Source organism: Natator depressus, chromosome 3, assembly GCF_965152275.1.
Source record: "Natator depressus isolate rNatDep1 chromosome 3, rNatDep2.hap1, whole genome shotgun sequence".
Lineage (NCBI taxonomy): Eukaryota > Metazoa > Chordata > Testudines > Cheloniidae > Natator > Natator depressus.
In genome coordinates, this window is record NC_134236.1 from 2793046 (window position 1) to 2815178 (window position 22133).

A 22133-nucleotide genomic window follows, 5' to 3' on the forward strand; every position below is an offset into this window, starting at 1 on the left:
AGGGAGTCGAAGTCTGCTTTCCTGAAGTCCAGGGTCCGTATCCTGCTGCTTACCTTTCTTCCCTGCGTCAGGATCCTGAACTCAACCAACTCATGGTCACTGCCTCCCAGATTCCCATCCACTTTTGCTTCCCCCACTAATTCTACCTGGTTTGTGAGCAGCAGGTCAAGAAAAGCGCCCCCCCTAGTTGGCTCCCCTAGCACTTGCGCCAGGAAATTGTCCCCTACGCTTTCCAAAAACTTCCTGGATTGTCTATGCACCGCTGTATTGCTCTCCCAGCAGATATCAGGAAAATTAAAGTCACCCATGAGAATCAGGGCATGCGATCTAGTAGCTTCCGTGAGTTGCCGGAAGAAAGCCTCATCCACCTCATCCCCCTGGTCCGGTGGTCTATAGCAGACTCCCACCACTACATCACTCTTGTTGCACACACTTCTAAACTTAATCCAGAGACACTCAGGTTTTTCCACAGTTTCGTACCGGAGCTCTGAGCAGTCATACTGCTCCCTTACATACAGTGCTACTCCCCCACCTTTTCTGCCCTGCCGGTCCTTCCTGAACAGTTTATAACCATCCATGACAGTACTCCAGTCATGTGAGTTATCCCACCAAGTCTCTGTTATTCCAATCACGTCATAGTTCCTTGACATCACCAGGACCTCCAGTTCTCCCTGCTTGTTTCCAAGGCTTTGTGCATTTGTATATAAGCACTTGAGATAACCTGTTGATCGCCCCTCATTCCCAGTATGAGGCAGGAGCCCTCCCCTCACAGACATTCCTGCCTGTGCTTCCTCCCGGTATCCCGCTTTCCCACTTACCTCAGGGCTTTGGTCTCCTTCCCCCGGTGAACCTAGTTTAAAGCCCTCCTCACTAGGTTAGCCAGCCTGCTGGCAAAGATGCTCTTCCCTCTCTTCGTAAGATGGAGCCCGTCTCTGCCCAGCACTCCTCCTTCATGGAACACCATCCCATGGTCAAAGAATCCAAAGCCTTCTCTCCGACACCACCTGCGTAGCCATTCGTTGACTTCCACGATTTGACGGTCCCTACCCAGGCCTTTTCCTTCCACGGGGAGGATGAACGAGAACACCACTTGTGCCTCCAACTCCTTTATCCTTCTTCCCAGAGCCACGTAGTCCGCAGTGATCCGCTCAAGGTCATTCTTGGCAGTATCATTGGTGCCCCCAGCCTGCTCCTTCACCCCCAGCCCTGTGCTCAGTGCACTCCCACCCTCAGCTCAGTGGAGAGAGAAAGGAAGAGAATGGCCAGAACCAGGGAGAAGGTAGGTACCCACTGTGTGTGGGCAGGGCTGGAACCCCAGACTGGCAGCGGGCTGAGCGGGGCCGGCAGCCGGGATCCTGGCTAGCAGGGGCCGGCGGATGGAACCCCTGAGCGGCAGCGGGCTGAGCCGCTCAGCCCACTGCCAGTCTGGGGTTCTGGCTGCAGGCCCCATGCCAGCCGGGGTCCCGGCCACAGGCCCCGCTCAGCCCACTGCCAGCCTAGCGGAACAGAATCCCACACCAGCAGCAGGCTGGCGGCATAAGATCAACATTTTAATTTAATTTTAAATGAAGCTTCTTAAACATTTTGAAAACCTTGTTTATTTTACAATACAACAATAGTTTAGTTACATAATATACAGACTTAGAGACCGACCTTCTAAAAAACATTAAAATGTATTACCAGCACTTGAAACCTTAAAGTGAATAAATGAAGACTCGGCACACCACTTCTGAAAGGTTGCCGTTCCCTGATCTAGAATCATGTCACTTGATAGCTCCAGTGTCAGATACCTCAAAAGGAAGGTACAAGAAATCCTGAAGTGGGCAACTGTAGAATAATATTACCATAAAGTTTCTTCCTAATCAACACAGTCAGGAGCTGGTTTATGCTCTATAGAGGAAAGTTTTTCTCCCTTCCTAAATCCTCACTAATGTAATGTGAAGGTACAGATATCCACGTAAAAGTGACCATTTCTTTTTTGAAATCCTGCTGAATGCTTGGCCTACAATGGGAAAGCCACTGAACAAGCTATGTCTTCAATACACCAGCCACCCCCACCCCATAATACAGAGATCATGTGATTTTAAAAAAAAAGTCATCTTGAAAAAAAAAAGACTATACATGTTTAAGAAAGCAGATCATTTAAGAAGCGAGCAGTGGTGGAAAAATACCAGAGACATAGGTCTAGTTCTTCCAAAAGGTGTGGCACAAAGGCATGCAAGGTAGTATGACCCTCATATCTCAAACATGAGTTTATATTCATGAAGGAAAAGGATGAATTAGGTCCCAGTGTGTACTTTATGGATAAACCGGGGCTAAGACCTTGAAGACATAAAAGCTGCAGAGACAAAAACACAAAAGATAAAACAGGCCAAATGAGCATTTCTAGAGCAATGGTTCTCAACCCACGGCCCACTTGCAGCTCAATCAGCACATAGCTGTGGCCCATGGTCGCCCCATCTCAAAAAAGATATTAGAAGTGGAAAAGGTTCAGAAAAGGGCAACAAAAATGACTGGGGGTATGGAACAGCTGCCGTACGAGAAGCGATTAATAAGACTGGGACGTCTCAGCTTGGAAAAGAGATGGTTAAGGAAAGATATGATTGAGGTCTATAAAATCATGACTGGTGTAGAGTAGTAGTAAACAAACACAAAAACTAGGGGTCACCAAATGAAATTAATAAATAGGCAGCAGGTTTAAAATAAATAAAAGGAAGTATTTCTTCACACAACGCAGAGTCAATTTGTGGAACTCCTTGCCAGAGGATGTTGTGAAGGCCAAGATTATAACAGGGTTCAAAAAAGAACTAGACACATTCATGGAGGATACATCCATTAATGGCTATTAGCCAGGATGGGCAGGAATGCTGTCCCTAGCCTTTGTTTGCCAGAAGCTGGGAATGAGCGACAGGGGATGGATCACTTCATGATTCCCTGTTCTGTTCATTCCCTCTGGGGCACCTGGCACTGGCCACTGTCGGAAGACAGGATGCTGGTCTAGATGGACCTTTGGCCCTACTGGGTCAGACCATTCTTATGTGACATCCTCAGAGACATACAGGGTTGTATATGTCAAAGCTTTTGACACGGTCTCCCACAGTATTCTTATCAGCAAGTTAAAGAAGTATGGGCTGGATGAATGCACTATAAGGTGGGTAGAAAGTTGGCTAGATTGTCGGGCTCAACGGGTAGTGATCAATGGCTCCATGTCTAGTTGGCAGCCGGTGTCAAGTGGAGTGCCCCAGGGGTCGGTCCTGGGGCCGGTTTTGTTCAATATCTTCATAAATGATCTGGAGGATGGTGTGGATTGCACTCTCAGCAAATTTGCCCATGATACTAAACTGGGAGGAGTGGTAGATACATTGGAGGGCAGAGATAGGATACAGAGGGACCTAGACAAATTGGAGGATTGGGCCAAAAGAAATCTGATGAGGTTCAATAAGGATAAGTGCAGGGTCCTGCACTTAGGACGGAAGAACCCAATGCACAGCTACAGACTAGGGACCGAATGGCTAGGCAGCAGTTCTGCGGAAAAGGACCTAGGGGTTACAGTGGACGAGAAGCTGGATATGAGTCAGCAGTGTGCCCTTGTTGCCAAGAAGGCCAATGGCATTTTGGGATGTATAAGTAGGGGCATAGCGAGCAGATCGAGGGACGTGATCGTTCCCCTCTATTCGACATTGGTGAGGCCTCAACTGGAGTACTGTGTCCAGTTTTGGGCCCCACACTACAAGAAGGATGTGGATAAATTGGAGAGAGTCCAGCGAAGGGCAACAAAAATGATTAGGGGTCTGGAACACATGACTTCTGAGGAGAGGCTGAGGGAACTCAGATTGTTTAGTCTGCAGAAGAGAAGAATGAGGGGGGATTTGATAGCTGCTTTCAACTACCTGAGAGGTGGTTCCAAACTATTCTCAGTGGTAGAAGATGACAGGACAAGGAGTAATGGTCTCAAGTTGCAGTGGGGGAGGTTTAGGTTGGATATTAGGAAAAACTTTTTCACTAGGAGGGTGGTGAAACACTGGAATGCGTTACCTAGGGAGGTGGTAGAATCTCCTTCCTTAGAAGTTTTTAAGGTCAGGCTTGACAAAGCCCTGGCTGGGATGATTTAATTGGGGATTGGTCCTGCTTTGAGCAGGGGATTGGACTTGATGACCTCCTGAGGTCCCTTCCAACCCTGATATTCTATGATTCTATGTATTCTATGGATGTGGCCCACATAACACAGAGGCTGCATATAGGGCCCATAATGATAAATAGGTTGAGAACCACTGTTTTAGAATATTGGTGTCTCTTCCTTTAGATTCTTTTCTCCTTCTGGAAATAGAATGAAGCTGCTCATTTGACATAACAGAATAGAAAAATGTAAAGGAACCTCAATTTGGACTTCACTAGCATTTGTATAAGGCCCTTTCAGAGACTAGTTGCTGGTACAGTACTGACATTTGTAAGGAAATAGTGAGGGATCTTGCTGAAATTAAGTGGGACACATTCTACTTTCAAACATGGTGCTTGATCCCTCCACCAGGTTAATGGCACTACTTGCTCGAGTAAAGGGCCAGAAAACTGAGACTATGAAAAAATTAAATGTTAATAAAGTTAACTCTTCATATTAAATAGCATGACCACAATACATGTAATATACTAGCAATACATGAATTTGCAGGACTAAAAGTCACTATTTTATGTGACAGGGCAAGGCCAGATGGCTACAGAAAAGTACTGGGAGATAGATATATTAGCTCCAGGCTAAACAAATCCCTGGTACCAGGATAAGTGAAATGGCAGCTGCTCCAGGTCAATTAAGACACCTGGGGCCAATTAAGAACTTTCCAGAAGGCAGGAAGAAGGCAAGGTTGATTGGGACACCTGAAGTCAATCAGGGGCTGGCTGAAACTAGTTAAAAGCCTCCCAGGCAGTCAGGTGGGTGTGCATGTCAGGAGCTGTGGGAGGAAGTTGCGCTGTTGGAGAGACTGAGTAGTACACACCATATCAGGCACAAGGAAGGAGGCCCTGAGGTAAGGGTGAAGCGGAGCTTGAGGAAGTAGCCCAGGGAATTGTACATGTCATGTTTCTAAAAGGTCAGCTACCATAGCTGATACTATTAGGGTCCCTGGGCTGGAGCCCGGAGTAGAGGGTGGGCCCAGGCTCCCACCCCCCCTTTGCTCCCTGATTCATCACTGAGACTGAGAGACAACAGAGACTGTGCAAGGAAGGATAACTTCTCCTCACCTCCCTTGCTGGCTTATGATGAAAATGGCTCAGTAGACTATGACCCTTGTCTCTAGAGAGAGAGAAGGGTTACGTGGAGGGTCACAGTGAGCCTCTGAGGCTAGTGAAATCCGCCAGGAAACGCGGGACCCACGGAAGCAAGGACAGAGCTTTGTCACATTTAATATGCAGTTTCCCCAATATCTGCATATATAGGCAACAGCCTTCTGTAAACTGCAAAGCTGTAACGCACCACTCACACCAATTGTACCGTGCAATAAACAAAATTATTCTAGAGAATGTTGTCACACTTTGTTCTGCTGTGCATAAATTACCTAACATTTTTGCTGCTACAGTATGGAGTCAAAAAAATATCAAATTTTCTACAGAAGTTACATCACACATTACTAACCTCACTACGATTTAAGAACACGTTGGTTTTCTTACAGGATGTGTTTCTCTGGAAAGATATTGAGCAGCACTGTTGGCTGATATGAGGACTAAAACTAGGACATTAAAAAAAAACACAACCATTTGCTACAGACACACTGAAAAATAATTTAAAAAGGAGGGACACACTGTGTGTTCTGTTCTAAAGTGTTCCTGTTAAGAAGCCCTTGTAGCGAGAAAAGCATTCAAGAACTTGTATGTCCACACATCGCTTATAGCGGGATGGAAGAAAGGAGATCATTTTGTGTCACTGATGAAGTCTGCAGATGAAACAAAAAATGGGGAAGAGGACAGGACATTGATACAGGGCAATCTGGATCACTTGGTAAATTGAGCACAAACAATATGCATTTTAATATGGCTAAATGTAAAGGTATATATTTAAGAACAGAATGTAGGCTATACTTACAGAAGGAGGGATTTTATCCTTGGAAGCAGTTAATCTGAAAGATTTGGGTTTGTGGTGGATAATCTGAACATGGGTTCCCAATGTGACAGTTCCCAAAAGAGCTAATACAATCCTGGAATGCATAAATAAGGGATTCTCATGTAGGAGTAGGGAGGTTATTTTACCTGTAAGTAGTGGCACCGGTGCAAAAATTGCTGGAATACTGTGTACAGTTCTGGTGTCCACAATTCAAAAAGATGTTGATAAATTGGAGAAGGTTCAGAGAAGAGCCACAAGACTGATTAAAGGATTAGAAAACATGGCTTATAGTAAAACCTCAAAGAGCAAAACTGATTTAGCTTGACAAAGAGATGGTTAAGCGGTGACTTGATTGCAGTCTGTAATATCTACAAGGGGAACAAATATTTAATAATGTCCTCTTCAATCTAGCAGAGAAAGGTATAACATGATCCAGTGACTGGAAGCTGAAGCTACACAAACTCAGACGGGAAATAAAGCATAAACCTGTAACAGTGAGAGTAATTAACCACTGAACAGTTTACAAAGGGTTGTGGTGGATTTTACATGACTGACCATTTTAAAATCAGGATTGGACGTTTTTCTACAAGATCCACACTAGAAATTACCTTGGGAAAGCTCTCCGGCCTGTGTTATACAGGATGTCAGACTAGATGATCATAATGGTCCCTTCTGGCCTTGGAATCTAGGAGATGATAATTCTGGCAGGAGAAGAGCTGTTTTAACTTGTATTCAGTTCAACCAAGGTAAATACACACAGTATCTTAAAATTCTCTTTCCTTCTCTGCTTGCACAATTGGGTTGAAGCAGAGAGACCCTCTTCAGTACATAAACAAATAAGGAGCTCTGCATATTAAAGTGACTATGTTGAGTTTCAGAAGGGTAGCTATGTTAGTCTGTATCCACAAAAACAACGAGGCGGCCAGTGGTACCTTGTTAGTCTTTAAAGTGCCACACGACTCCTCATTGTTTTTATGCTGAGTTTGTTTCCCTTGGATCCTGATCATATTTTTAAGGGAAATAAATCTTAAATTCATTTCAAATGCAGTCATTCTCAAGTGTCTTTTACCCATATCAGAAAGAATCTATATAGAAATATACTATGTATTTGAAAACTACATTTTTCTGAGAATTAGAAAGGAAGGAGAGATTTAATCTCCAGCAGGACCCAGTCATATCCCAACACCTGATTAGACCTCAGTAACGAGCCTTTTGGGAACAGATGTTTCCAGTTCCAGGAAAAACTAATTTGCATTCGAACAAAACATCCCCAGTGACTCCGGAAGAAACATCGTGCAAGTTCAGTTACCTTGATTTTGTTTTTAATCAACTTGCATTTGAGTCATTTTATAAAGACACTTTCACTGCAAATTATCCTAAATGGGAGAATGGAGGAAGAACATGCCACTTAAGTTTTCTATGCAAACATAATACAGGGAAACTCGGTTTTCAAACCCACTGCATTCAACCTAGCTATCTACCACATACTTAAATACACACAGTTGCCAGTAGTCCTGCTATGATAAATACAATCTTAACAAAAAAGAGTGATGTTCTGGTAAACAGGATTTTGCAAGTGACACTTAACATTTTGCTAACATCCCCATGTGTCATTCACAAAACTAAAAGAATACAGTTAACTTTCTTAAGGGGTAGATTTTTGTCTGGGCACAAAGACCACCACCACATATAAACCACTGGTCACATTATAGACATCAATGTATTATAGGCATATAAGAGATTTAAAAAAGTCAAAGTACTTTGCAAGTACATTAGATCAGTATCGTTTTAATTAATTTTGAAATACTTGCATACAAGGGCTAGCCAAACTGCAACCTACAGTTCTACACATTTCTCTGAATCATAGCAGTGCAGCCAGGGGACACTATAGAATCCTGCATTCATTACTTCATCTTGATCAGAGAAGGATGTTCGGAAAGAGAAACCATGTTGCATGCTGGAACGCAAATTTTTCCAGACAGTGGCTCCAACTGGTTCTATTCAATGAAATTTGTGCATCACTCTGACTCCTAAAAAGCAGTCAAAAGGACTGTCTGTTGGGCAAAGTTTTGGCATCTGTGGAATATGAAGCCAAAAATGAGAGATACTCACAGCACGCATACTGCCAGAAAGAATTCAGCTCTACAGAAGAATTTACAAGATATTTAATATTCTTTTATGAAAAATGCCAATTTTGTTATGTTTAGAGTAAAAGTGAAACTCCTGCCAGACAGGGAAAAAAAGTGTCTATGTCCTATTGTCAGTGTAGCATATGTGCTCAGTACATTTTCTGCACAAATACAATTGGACTAGTTAAGACATTCACCTGTAGACTCACTGCTATGTAAAGCCAGATTAAGATGGACAGGCACATCAGATATTTACTATGTAGCATTTCCCCAAAACATCATCCTAGCTGTTTTGTTCAATGCAAATGAGGCCTCTAGCAGATTTCTAAATACTGGGCAATCAACTGAATCCCTCTTGCCTCACAGATCCTGTACATTCCATATCTGTTCTGGAAGAACATTTGGACATATTACCAATGGGTAAATCAGAGCTACCTTGTCCTTAAACTCCTGAAAACAAGCCTTGGTGCTGGGTAAAGGTAACACCTCGATCATACTTAAAGGGATTCATTCTGAGGTAGCCAGCCACATAAAAAATCCTGGCTTCATTTTCTGTCATATTCTTTCCATGGAATGTCCCTATTATCTCAAGTGATATAAAGTTATTTTTTCCCAAATGCAAGCTATGCAGAGGATGTATCCTTATTTAGCCATTAAAGACCTCAAAACAGAAATACATATTCTCAGAACCACAGGGCTCAGTTACTGTTGTTCCTCTTAAAAGGCTACATATCACTTACAGATTCAGAATCCTGCAACACGCTGCTCAATGGTTTGAACTACTATGATCTTACATTCTCTATGCTGGCAGTCTAGAAATGAAACCCTGGCTTTAAAACCCAACAATACCAATTTAAGGCCGATTAACAGACAGACATTGCCTACATTCCAGATCCTCCTCCAGCCTTGTCCTGATTTATATCTTCACTCACCTGTCTCTCAGAGATCCCACCATTTCATTTTATCTCTCACCTGCATTTTGTAGACAAATGAGCCAAATGCTCGATTGGGCTACTGATCACGTTAAGCTTCCGTTGACAGCTCTACGACTTATATTGCAGCACAGTTGAATTGCATTTGCAGAGTTTTTTAAAATGCAAACAGCATCATCTCATGCCAAAACCAGCTCAAATTATTCAGAAGAACACCGCAATTGATAGTTTACAATCATAGAATATCAGGGTTGGAGGGACCTCAGGAGGTTATCTAGTCCAACCCCCTGCTCAAAGCAGGGCCAATCCCCAATTTTTGCCCCAGATCCCTAAATGGCCCCCTCAAGGATTGAACTCACAACTGGGGGTTTAGCAGGCCAATGCTCAAACCACTGAGCTATCCCTCCCCCAATGTCCTCTGAACTTTCTGTAAATGTTTTTACAATATTCTCTGACCCCCTAAAGATTTGCAGGTTTGTGTACAAAGTGGGTAAGTGGATTCTATGCTTCTGTGCACAGATGGGCAATTTTTCCATTTTGTGTTCCTTCCCTCCTTACTGTACAAACACTTTGGGAATGGGGAATAGTTATGACCATGCTTACGGCCCTACCAAATTCAGTCCATTTTGGTCAATTTCATGGTCATATGATTTTTAAAATTGTAAATTTCATGATTTCAGCTATTTAAATCTGAAATTTAACAGTGTTGTAATTGTAGGGGTCCAGACCCAAAAATAAGTTGTGCGGGGGGGGGGGGGGGGGTCACAAGGTTATTGTAGGAGGGGTTGCAGTTCTGCTACCCTTACTTCTGCTGGTGGCGGCGCTGCCTTCAGAGCCGAGCAGCTGGAGAGCAGCAGCTGCTGGCTGGGAGCCCAGCTCTGAAGGCAGAGCCGAGCAGCTGGAGCAATGCAGAAGTAAGGATGGCATGGCATGGTACTGCCACCCTTACTTCTGTGCTGTTCCTTGCAAAGCTGGGCCCTCAGTCAGCTGCCGCCACTCCGGCCACCCAGCTCTGAAGGCAGCAGCGCAGAAGTAAAGGTAGCATGGTATGGTATTGCCACTCTTACTTCTGCACTGTGTTGGTGGGGCTCTGCCTTGAGAGCTGGGCCCCGGCCAACAGCTGCCACTCTCCGGCCGCCCAGCTCTGAAGTCAGTGCAGAAGTAAGGGTGACCCCCTGCCCTTTTGGGTCAAGACTCCCAATTTGAGAGATGCTGGTCTCCCCCATGACATCTATATAGTATAGGGTAAAAGCACACAAGAGACCAGATTTCACAGTCTGTGCCGTGTTTTTCATGGCCGTGAATTTGGTAGGGCCCTAATCATGCTGTCTAACAAAGGGGCCTGCATGTTTCCTTCCACCATCTCTAGGACAGATATCTGATCACACAAATTCCATGGCATTATAACACCCCTAGAAAAAAAAACCTAAGTGTTATGATTTGATTTTAGAGTATAGAAGAATGAGCCATAGCAGATTGCTATAGCAGGGGGAAGCACGTGTCAATTCACAGGAGTTACCACAGCAGAGTACAAAATCACACTGATCCAACGCATAGTGGCAAAACTCCTAGATGGTGGGTGCTGTGAAAGCGCAAATACCCAGCAGAACAAGATTCTGTTCTGTTTAAATGCACAAGACCCTGGGCTCACTGAAAGCTTTAAACAACCTATTTAAAATTCAGTCTGCCCCTTAATAGGCAGTCAGGATAGAGAACCATAATAAAATGACAACTGCTCAATCGTGTGATCAGGTGGCAAGAAGTGCTGCATTCTACATCCCACAGTAAAACAGAAGAGCCCTGCTGAAAGTCTTACAGGGAATTTATAATACTCAGGCCTTGAGATCATGAGTTGCTGTTGAACGAATGTCACAGTCTAAGGGCCCTGGTATTTTGGAACTGCTTATGGATTGAGTGCAAATCGTGCCGCTGACAAAAAACCTTTTCTATCACATATGGGGACTGCTCATGGAAAATACATGGTCAGATAGATACATTACCAAGTTTCTTATCCCTGTCTCAGAACTCTAAATGCTTCCCCCTACACAACTGGGAGCACAAAGACAGCCCATCAATGGCCCCTGCCCCCCAACAAGATTTCTATGTTGAATTTAAGAATGAACCCACAACACATCTGGATAGCACTTTCATGTACGCAGCCTACAGCGATAGCAGGGGACACTGGCTAAAGGATGAATGATTGTATTGGTATACGGAGGATTCCTTCCAGGTTCAGAATAGATCTTGCTAAAAAACACTTGCATTGAGCAATAAATGAGATACAATTACAAGGCACACATTTCAAAACCCTCAGTAACAACACACAAATATCCACCGTGCTCTCCATTAGAACTTCATGCAGAACAAAGAAAGATGGCGTACATGCCTATTTAAAAGTACCTTATGGTTTAACCTTATTAATTCTCACCTTGAGTTACCAACTGCATCAGATAAGAGGTCGGATTTTTCTTTAGTTATAGTTTTCTGAAGTATATATAATCAGGGCCTTATGCATACTGCAGCTCAGCAGAACATACCTCTTGCTGTATGTGGCATCTGGTTCACATTCATGAATTCCTTTATTCAACTAGCAGAGTTCCTCAGCCCTTGTCCTGAGAAGAGTCATTGTTAACCAGTCAGCAGCTACAGAGCCCTACTGAAGGAGAGTCAGGAAGAAGGAAAAAGAAGTTCACCAGCAGTAACTCTTATGATCTGAATGTATTGCCTCCAACAGGCTCTTCCTCCTTACAAAGTGAAGGTAATTCAGCTCCAGATAAGTATTGCGGATGTAGAGAGGAACTGAGGTTTAGTTAAAAGGAGGTGGGGTATTTCATACATAACATAAGGCTAGAAGGCACCATTGTCTGATCTCCTGCATAATACAGGACCTCCCTGAACGTGTTCCTGTTTGAACTACGGGTTATCTTTCACAAAAGCATAGAAACTTGATTTAAAAGTTCCCAGTGATAGAGAATCCACCACAAACCTTGGTAAGTTGTTCAATGGTTAATTACCCTTAGTGTTAAGAACGTATGCCTTATTTCCAGTCCCCCCCCCGTCCAAGTCATTTTCAGAGTCACTGCTTCCCAGGATACAGTCCTCCATCCTGTAAGTATGGCCTACACTCTTTGTTCATAAATGTATACATTTATATTTAGCTGTACTAAAATGGCTATTGTTTGCTCCTGCCCAGCTAGCCAAGTGATCCAGTGCATCAGTGACCTATCCTCCGCATTATTTACTACTTCTGCAATTTGTGTCATTTGTACTTTTATCGGTGATTGTTTTCTTTCAGGCCATTAATAAAAATGTTAAATAGCAAAGGACCAAGAACTGATCCCAGGAGGACACCACTAGAAACAGACCCACTCAACAATGAGTCCACATTTGCAATTATTAGACCTGTGTTAGCAAGATTTTAATCCACTTAATGTGTGCCATGTTGATTTTGTATCATTCTAGCTTCATCAAAATGTCATGCTGTACCAAATCAAATGCCTTATTGAAGTATATTACATCAACATTATTTATCAACCCAAGTTGTATGCTCATCAAAAAAGATATTTAACTGGATAAGTTCTGTTTTCCATAAACTCATGTTCATTGGCATTAATTACCCTCCTTTAATTCAGTCCCACATCAGCTGTTCCATTATTTTGCCCATGATCAATGTCATGCTAACAGGCCTAAAGTTTCCCAACTCATCCCTTTTACCCTTTTTTAAGTAATGGCACAAAATTAGCTTTCTCCCAGTCATCTGGAACTCCCCAATGCCTGAAGACTTATAGAAAAATTTATATTAACAGTCCAGAATGCCACAACCAGTTTTTTTAAAAACTCTTGGGTGCAACTTATCTGGACTTGCTGATTTTAAAGTGTCTAGCTTTAGTGAAACAGCTACATCTTCCTGAGTTAATGCAGGAATGAAAGGTCTTTCACCATCATCATATAACACTAGATTTTTCTGCAGTAATTTAGAAAAGCAAGAACAGAAATATTTATTGAACATGTCTACCTTTCTTGATTATTATTGATAATTCTACTATATACATCTAGTAGTGGACCAATACCATTGTTAAGATTCCTTTTATTCCCTCAGTCTACAGAATGAATGGATGCTTTTACCCTTAGATTTTTATATCAAATGACGCACATGGGGCCCTTGTATTGGTTAACAACAAATTCAAGTCCCAAAGACTCTCCAGACTCCAATGGGAGAGTAAACATTCATAACATCTTTAGAATTTTTTCCACCAGAAAATGGACAGATCCAGGGGTCTCTTTCACAAATCTTCACAGTTGCCAGCACTAGTTTTGATAAGAGAGTCTAGTATAACTGGAACTGGACAAGAAACAGAGTCAAAGCTCTGTCTTGAGCAAACCTAATATGGCTCCATTTGACAATGTAACACTTCCCAGGAGCTTAAGTTTTATTTTAGTATTAAGAAGTAAAGAACGTAACAGATATTGGTCAGACCAATGGTCAATCTAGCCCAGTATCCTGTCTCTGACAGTGACCATTGCCAGAGGCTTCACAGGGAATGAGCAGAACAAGGCAATTTCGAATAATCTATCCCCTGCCATCCAGTCCCAGTTTCTGGCAGTTGGAGATTTAGGGACACCCAGAGCATGGGGTTATGTCCTAACCAACTTGGCTAATAGCCAGTGATGTCCTACTCTCCATGAACTTATCTAGCTCTTTTTTGAACGCAGTTATCGTTTTGGTTTTCACCACATCCCCTAGCAATGAGTTCCACAGGATGACTGACTGTGCAGTGTCTGAAGAAGTACTTCCTTGTATTTGTTTAAGCCTGCTGCCTATTAGTTTAATTGGGTGATCTCTGGTTCTTGTGTTATGAGAAGGAGTAAATAAGACTTCCTTATTCACTTTCTCCACACCAGTCATGATTTTATAGACCTCTGTCATATCCCCCCTTTGTCATCTATTTTCTAAAATGATGAGTCCCAGTCTTTTGAACCTCTCCTCATACAGAAGCTGTTCCATACCCCTATCATTTTTGTTTCCCTTCTGTGTACCTTTTCCACTTCTAATATCTTTTTTCTAAATGAGGCAACCAGAACTGCATGCATTATTCAAGGCATGGAGATACCATAGATTTATATGGCAGCATTATGACATTTTGTTTTATTATCTATCCCTTCTTCCTAATGGCTCCTAAAATTGTTAGCTTTTTTTGACTGCTGCTGCACATTGAGTGGATGTTTTCAGAGAAATATCCACAAGGATTCCAAGATCTCTTTTTTGAGTGGTAACAGCTAATTTAGACCCCACCATTTTGTATGTATAGTTGGGATTATTTTTCCAACATGCATTAATTTCCATTTATTGAATTTCATCTGCCACTGTTGCCCAGTCACTCAGCTTAGTGATATCCCTTTGTAACTCTTCGCAGTCAGCTTTAGACTTAACGGGAAGCGTTTAGTAGAGTCAATACTTGTGTCGACTACAATTTACACTTGGTTTGGTTTCGCTGTTATCTCACACTTGGACTACTGCAGAAATTGATAACTCCCCTTTTCCTCTATCCATCCTCTAAAATAAGAATACCCCAAATGCAACCCATACACAGCTCCTTAAGGGAGATAATGCAACAGACCACTGGACTAGGAAATTGGGAAACCAAAATTCTATTCCCAGGTTTGCAACTGACTCACTGAACGACCTTAAACAATTCACTTACCCTTTCTGTGACTCAGTCTCCCATTTATAAAATTGGAATAGTGATGCTCTAGTCATGGTGTGAACATTGAGAATTACGAGTGAATAGCATTGTAGAAGTTATTTATTTTCATTGCAGTAGTACCTAGACACCACAGTCCTACTGTCCTGAGCTCTGTACAAACATATCATGAGGCAGTCCCTGCCCTAAAGAACTTACAAACTAAGTAAGACTAAGACAACAGGTGGAAACACACACACAGAAGTACAAGAAAACAAATGAGAACACTAATCATCATGAAAAGCTGCCTAACCAAGTGCTGCCTCCGCCCGCATCTTTCACACAGTCCCTAGAGAGTACAGCTCCCAGCACACAAATCTCTATTTCCATCTGAATAGCCTCCTACCTCCAGACACTGGTGGTTAAGTATTCTCCAGCACCCCTCAAGCTGTTGCTGTTCACTGAAGTCCTTTATTTACACATATACCTACTCTCTGGAGAAACCGTTTCTTGAATTTAATCTGACACCAGCCAAATGTTTATAACTCTTCACTAGGTCAGAGTTTGGTTTAGTTCTGTAAGGCATTAAGATATGGATAAATGACAATTACCTCACCCACCCTATCACTAGAATAAGGAGTTTTCTCTGTAACAGGACCAAATGGAGTTAGAGGAAGGCATCACTCCTCAGAATAAGAATTTGTGTTTAAGTTACTATCAGTTAATGAGCAAGAATTGTCAGTACAAATAAAGAGAACGATTCCTGAATCATCCCACAGCATCTTTGGTTTATCACACCCACGTTCAGCAAAAACTACAAGCCCAGACTGTAATTGCCTAAGACAAACTATTGCGACAGCTCGTCTACTGTTTGGAGAGAGACGCTCCGCTCATCCCCAGCACTCCCAGGAAAGCCTCTAGCCCTGGCAGGGTACCAGAGCTGCCTGCCCGACTACTGTACTTAAACCCAGCTCTCGGCACAGCAAGCCCATCCTGGCCAACAGCCCAAAGGGCATCGCCCGCACCTCGCTGCCAGACCCCAGTCCCGGCCGGGGCACTGCCGGCCCGATGGCCCACCCCGAGCTGCTCTCCAGCGCGGCCGGCTCAGGGCTCCCGCCCCGCGGCTGCGGCGCGCAACAGAAGCGGCCGCACTCCGGCGGAGCGAGCTCGCACGACCCGTGCCAGCCCGGGCAAGGCCTATGACCCGCCCCAGCGGCCTCCGGCTCCGCGGGGCACGCCCGGCCCCATCCGCCTGCCATCGGCCCAGCCCGTCCTGGCGCCTGCCCCCCGTCACCGCCCGCCTCTGCCCCTGTCCGGCCGCGGCCGGCGGCCTCTGCCCCCGGGCCCCACGCACCGTTCTGGCGGCCTCTGCCCAGGTCCTGCCCTTCTTCCTGCGGCCCTTCTCCCTCATGTCGCACGCGATGGGGTGCAGCCAGCTCGGAGGCTCCCGGCCGATCCTTCCGCCCGGGGCACTGGGGCCGCAGCTGCGCCGGTCCCGAGGGGGAGAGCGGGGGGCGGCCCTAGGTCCGAGCGCTGCAGGCGCCAGCTCCCCCTGCGGCCGCTGCTGCCATGTTGGGAGCCTACTGTACAGGGGCTGCGGTCATGTGACCCCGCCCGCGTGACTCCACCTACTGTACTGGCCGCGGAGAGGGGCGGGGCCGGGGGACGAAAGGCCCCGCCCCAAAGAGAGAGAGAGAGAGAGAGAGAGACCAACGCCTGCACTCTGCCCTGTACCGCCCCCACCGCCGCGCCCTGCGGACTCCCCACCTACACCCCCTCCCCCAACCGCCACTCTCAAGGGCCCTTCCCAAACGGCGTGAGCGCGCCCCGCTTCTCCTCCTGCCTGCCACGCCCCCTTGGGGCTGCCACTCACCTGTGCCCCGCCCCTACGGCTCCATCGCCTGCCTGCCCCACCCCCGGCGTCTGCCTGCTGCTAGCTCCTCCCATCCCCCTCCTTCCTCATTGCTGCTCCCCAGTGGTCCTTCCCACTCGCCGCCCGCTCCCCTCCCCCCCAACTGCCACCCGCTCCCCTCCCCCAAACCTCCACCCCCAACTGCCACACACATTCCCCTCCCCCAACTGCTGTCCGCTCCCCTCCCCTCCCCCGCCAAACCGCCACCCCCAACTGCCACACACATTCCCCTCCCCCAACTGCTGCCCGCTCCCCTCCCCTCCCCTCCCCCCCAAACCGCCACCCCCAACTGCCTCCCGCTCCCCTCCCCCCAAACTGCCACCCCCAACTGCCACACATGTTCCCCTCCCCCAACCGCCGCCTGCTCCCCTCCCCTCCCCCAAACCGCCACCCCCAACTGCCACACACATTCCCCTCCCCCACCTGCTGCTCGCTCCCCTCCCCTCCCCCCCAAACCGCCACCCCCAACTGACTCCCGCTCCCCTCCCCCAACTGCCACCCACTCCCCTCCCCTCCCCCCAAACCGCCACCCCCAACTGCCACACACATTCCCCTCCCCCAACTGCCGCCATCCCCAACTGCCACACACATTCCCCTCCCCCAACAGCCGCCCGCTGCCCTGCCCTCCCCTCCCCCCAAACCGCCACCCCCAACTGCCACACACATTCCCCTCCCCCAACTGCTGCCCGCTCCCCTCCCCTCCCCCGCCAAACCGCCACCCCCAACTGCCACACACAATCCCCTCCCCCAACTGCTGCTCGCTCCCCTCCCCTCCCCTCCCCCCCAAACCGCCACTCCCAACTGCCTCCCGCTCCCCTCCCCCAAACCGCCACCCCCAACTGCCTCCCGCTCCCCTCCCCCAACTGCCGCCCACTCCCCTCCCCTCCCCTCCCCCCAAACTGCCACCCCCAACTGCCACACATGTTCCCCTCCCCCAACCGCCGCCTGCTCCCCTCCCCCAAACCGCCACCCCCAACCGCCACACACATTCCCCTCCCCCAACTGCCGCCATCCCCAACCGCCACACACATTCCCCTCCCCCAACTGCCGCCCGCGCCCTGCCCTCCCCTCCCCTCCCCCCCAAACCGCCACCCCCAACTGCCACACACATTCCCCTCCCCCAACTGCTGCTCGCTCCCCTCCCCTCCCCCCCAAACCGCCACCCCCAACTGCCTCCCGCTCCCCTCTCCCAACTGCCGCCCACTCCCCTCCCCTCCCCCCAAACCGCCACCCCCAACTGCCACACACATTCCCCTCCCCCAGCAGCCGCCCGCTCCACTCCCCAACCCCCCCCAACTACCACACGCTCCTCGCTCCAACATCCTCAGACTCCCCTCCCGCAAACTGCTCCCCTCCCCAGCTGTCACACACTCCCTTTCTGCCACCCCCAACTGCTTCCCGTGCCTCCCCAAGGGCCCGTCCCTACTACCGCATATTGCCCTCTCCCAATTGCTGCTACCAGTGACCCCTCCCAAATGCCACCTACACCCAGTCCCTCACCCAACTGCCACTATTAGCGTTCCCTAACAACTGCCACCCATTGCCTCCCCCAGCTGCTGCTCCCAACCATCTCCCCCCACTTCCTCATTCCCAGCCCTTCTCCCACTCGTCACTACATGTCCCCAACTGTTACCCCGTATACCGCTCTTCACTGCCATCCCTGAGGCCCAAATGCAAGCCCTGGATTCTGCTCCTGGTTCCCATCTGCAGCCCCCCCCCTTCTCCCAGAGTGATCATCCCAGCCACCGCCACTCATTCTCAACTGACATTAACCTTCTCCCACAATGGCTAGCAATTGTCATTCTCAACCCACGTATAAACTTCTGATTCCAGCATTTGTCCCTTCTTTTCTATGGGCCAGCACACAAAACATCCGTCTCACTGTCTGAATAGCAGCAGAAAGGAACTAATTATCACACCATTTGTACATTGGTCCCAGTTACAAACGTGTATCATGCTTTCGTAATTCTGATCATGCAATATGTCACATGGCTGCTGTTCCCTGTGTCTGATTCACAGGGAAAGGAGACAGCGTCTCACGGTGCACAGTACCATATTGTCCCTGTTTTAATGGCAAGGGTAATGTGAAACCTTTATTGCTGTATATGTGTGGTAGCGCAGACATTAGTGGGTGTGTGCCAGAAGGAAATGAGGAAACTAAGGCTGTGTCTACACTATGGACCTTACAGTGGCACAGCTGTACTGCAGTAGCTGTGCTGCTGTAAGGTCTCCTGTGTAGCCACGCTATGCCGGTGGGAGAAAACAGTCTCACCCTCGTAATCTTTTAATTGGTATACAGGTCTGTGGCCCCTGGTTAAGGCTTCATCCACTATGAATATCTCAGAGTAACAGCCGTGTTAGTCTGTATTCGCAAAAAGAAAAGGAGTACTTGTGGCACCTTAGAGACTAACCAATTTATTTGAGCATGAGCTTTCGTGAGCTACAGCTCACTTCATCAGATGCATCCGATGAAGTGAGCTGTAGCTCACGAAAGCTCATGCTCAAATAAATTGGTTAGTCTCTAAGGTGCCACAAGTACTCCTTTTCTTTTTATGAATATCTCATCGGTAAACATTTGTTCATAGCCTTTTTCAAAATCTCCTTTGGTTTTAGATAGGTGACCACGTGAGACTTTTCTAAAAGGGGCAACAACCGGTTTTATTTTAAAACCGTCTCCATAAACCATTTTCCATACATTCAGAGAATTTGAAGGTTTAACATCAGCGGGTCTGGTATGTATAGTTCTGTGAAAGCTCTGGTTGTAACTCTTTATAAAGTCAGGTAACACATCGATGTAGCGAAAAGTGTTATGGGCTGTAAAATATCTCCACATAGTCCAAAGTTCTCCCAGGGTGGTGAAGGAGTGCATGTTTCCTCTGAGCGTTTCCACAATTTCTGAAACAAGTATTCTTGAAACAAAATGGTCTCTTCCATGCGATGCCGGGACTTCCAGGGGCGATGCTGCACTCTGATTGGTAGAGGGCAGTAGGGGGAGCTCTTACAGGGGTCACATGACCCTCTTCTGGGCAGGTCACCCTGCCCCGGAACTCCCCCCGATTGGTCAAATTCGCTCTCAGGGCTGGCCTCTGCAGCTGAAACCCATCCTGATTGCTAGAGGCCGGTGGGAGGAGTTCTTAGAGGGGTCACACAACCCACTTCCAGATGGATCACCCCACTCCAGGACTCCCCCCGATTGGTCAAATCTCCTCTTGGGGAGGCCCGGGGGGGGGGGCACAAAACCCATCCTGATTGGTAGAGGGTGGTGGGAGGAGTTCTTAGAGGGATCAAATGACACCCTTTACTTCTGATCATGTGTCTGCCTTGACCCCGGAAGTAATACCACAGGGGGCGGGTCTTATGGTGACAGGTAGTCGGGGCCTGATGCCCAGGAGGAGAATCCTACATTGATTGATGGTAGGCCCCTTATACTACTTTAGGGGTATGGAACAGCTTTCATATGAGGAGAGATTAATAAATCTAGGGCTTTTCATCTTGGAAAAGAGATGACTAAGGGGGTGTATGATAGAGGTCTATAAAATCATGACTGGTGTGAAGAAAGTAAATAAGGAAGTGTTATTTACTCCTTCTCATAACACAAGAACAAGGGGTCACCAAATGAAATTAATAGGCAGCAGGATTAAAACTAACAAGACGAAGTATTTCTTCATACAACGCACAGTCAACCTGCAGAACCCTTTGCCAGAGGATGTTATGAAGGCCAAGATTATAACAGGGTTCAAAAAAGAACTAGATAAGTTCATGGAGGATAGGTCCATCAATGGCTATCAGCCAGGCTGGGCAGGGATGGTGTCCCTAGCCTCTGTTTGCCAGAAGCTGGGAATGAGTGACAGGAGATGGATCACTTGATGATTCCCTGTTCTGTTCATTCCCTCTGGGGCACCTGGCATGGGCCACTGTTGGAAGACAGGATACAGGGCTAGATGGACCTTTGGTCTGACTCAGTATGGCTGTTCTTATTTACTTTTTTCTCAGGTCCCAAGAGAAATTTATGGCTCTGGCAGACAGAAAAACCACCTTAGGGCTAGTAAATTGAATCCTTTTGTGTGTGCATCACTGAGAAAACCAGCAGGATGTTACTAAAAAGAGACAGTAAAGTTAAGATGGGAGGGAGAGCTTGGAATTTGAAATTATAAAAGTCAAGCAAAACAATGCGATAACAATTTCAAGAGTTTAATATCTTATGTTAAGTTTTAGAAGTAAATTAAAGTTGATCCTTTCCCCAAAGAGCTAAAGATTAGCTGACGTGTATCATCGGTTTCATCTTAAGAGCTACATTACGTTTTAAACAGAAATTTTTACATGCGACTTTCAGGTCAAAATTTCAGCTGAAAGTTCTTTTAATTTCCAGTCTTGGTATCAGCCTGAGCCAGCATCAAAGATTCAATCCACTGGCTTTCTGATTCACTAGTGGCAAAACATCATCAGTAAACAGCCCAAGAAGATACTATATCACTGCATGGGGGGGGATGGAGGATGTAAGTCATTTTCTAGGAAAGGTTAACATAAATTTTGAAAATTTTGCTAAGGGGTCAAACAGTGGGTGCCATCACCGTTCAGAGCAACACCACCTCTGTTTCCCCTCAGTGAGTCAGAAAGGGCACTCACACAGGCTTCCAGCCCCTCTGGCCGTCACCTCTCCTGAGTGGAGACCCTCATCTCCCTCCCCTCTTATCAGGGTATTCCCAGGTTGAACAGTTCCCTGCTTTTGCTGTGTTGTTCCCAGCAGGGCCAGGCTGCCCAAGCAGGCCTGCTTGCTTTCTTTTCGGAGACAGTTAATCGTGTGACTGCCTACAGTTATAATTCTGTTTTATTCTTAAGATAAAAGCACTACAGAAAAAACATTAAAAACAAAAGAACCTACACACATGCGAATAAGTTTACCAGAGATCACCCCAATCCTAACACAGGTTCTGGCAGAAGCAGTCCTTCAATACCCCACCCATGGGATTGTGGTTTCAAGTTCATCACAGCTTCCGCTTAGAGCAAGCACACAGTCTTATGGGGCTGGAGCAGGCCCAGTCCTTCCAACCCTCCCTTAAGGATTGGGGCCTTCCATGGACCAGCCGTCCTGTCTGTCTGCTGGATCAGGAAAAAGGCCCTGAGCCTGTTTAAAACAAGGTTATTTATTCCACTTATAGATCAACGGTTCTCAAACTGTGGTTTGGGACCCCAAAATGGGTCATGACTCTGTTTTAATGGGGTCACTAGGGCCGACGATAGACTTGTTGGGGCCTGGGGCCAAAGCTGAAGCCTGAGCCCCACCACCCAGGTCGGTGGTGGTGAGGCTCAGATTTCGTCTTCAGCCCTGGGTGGTGGGGCTCGGGCTTTGGCACCCCTAACGGAAGTGGCGGGGCTTGGGTGGGCTCAGGC

General features: G+C 46.7%; 1 protein-coding gene across 2 annotated transcripts in view; it reads right to left on the bottom strand.

Annotated features, from left to right (window-relative positions):
- Window positions 1–16416, bottom strand: part of ASXL2 (ASXL transcriptional regulator 2) — a 242238-nt gene extending 225822 nt beyond the window's left edge. For both annotated transcript variants that reach the window (XM_074947312.1, XM_074947311.1), the window contains exon 1: window positions 16185–16416. In XM_074947312.1, coding sequence (XP_074803413.1) covers window positions 16185–16241 — 57 coding nt within the window. In that variant the 5' untranslated portion in view covers window positions 16242–16416. The remainder of the gene's footprint in view (window positions 1–16184) is intronic.
- Between the last annotated feature and the right edge of the window lie 5717 nt (window positions 16417–22133).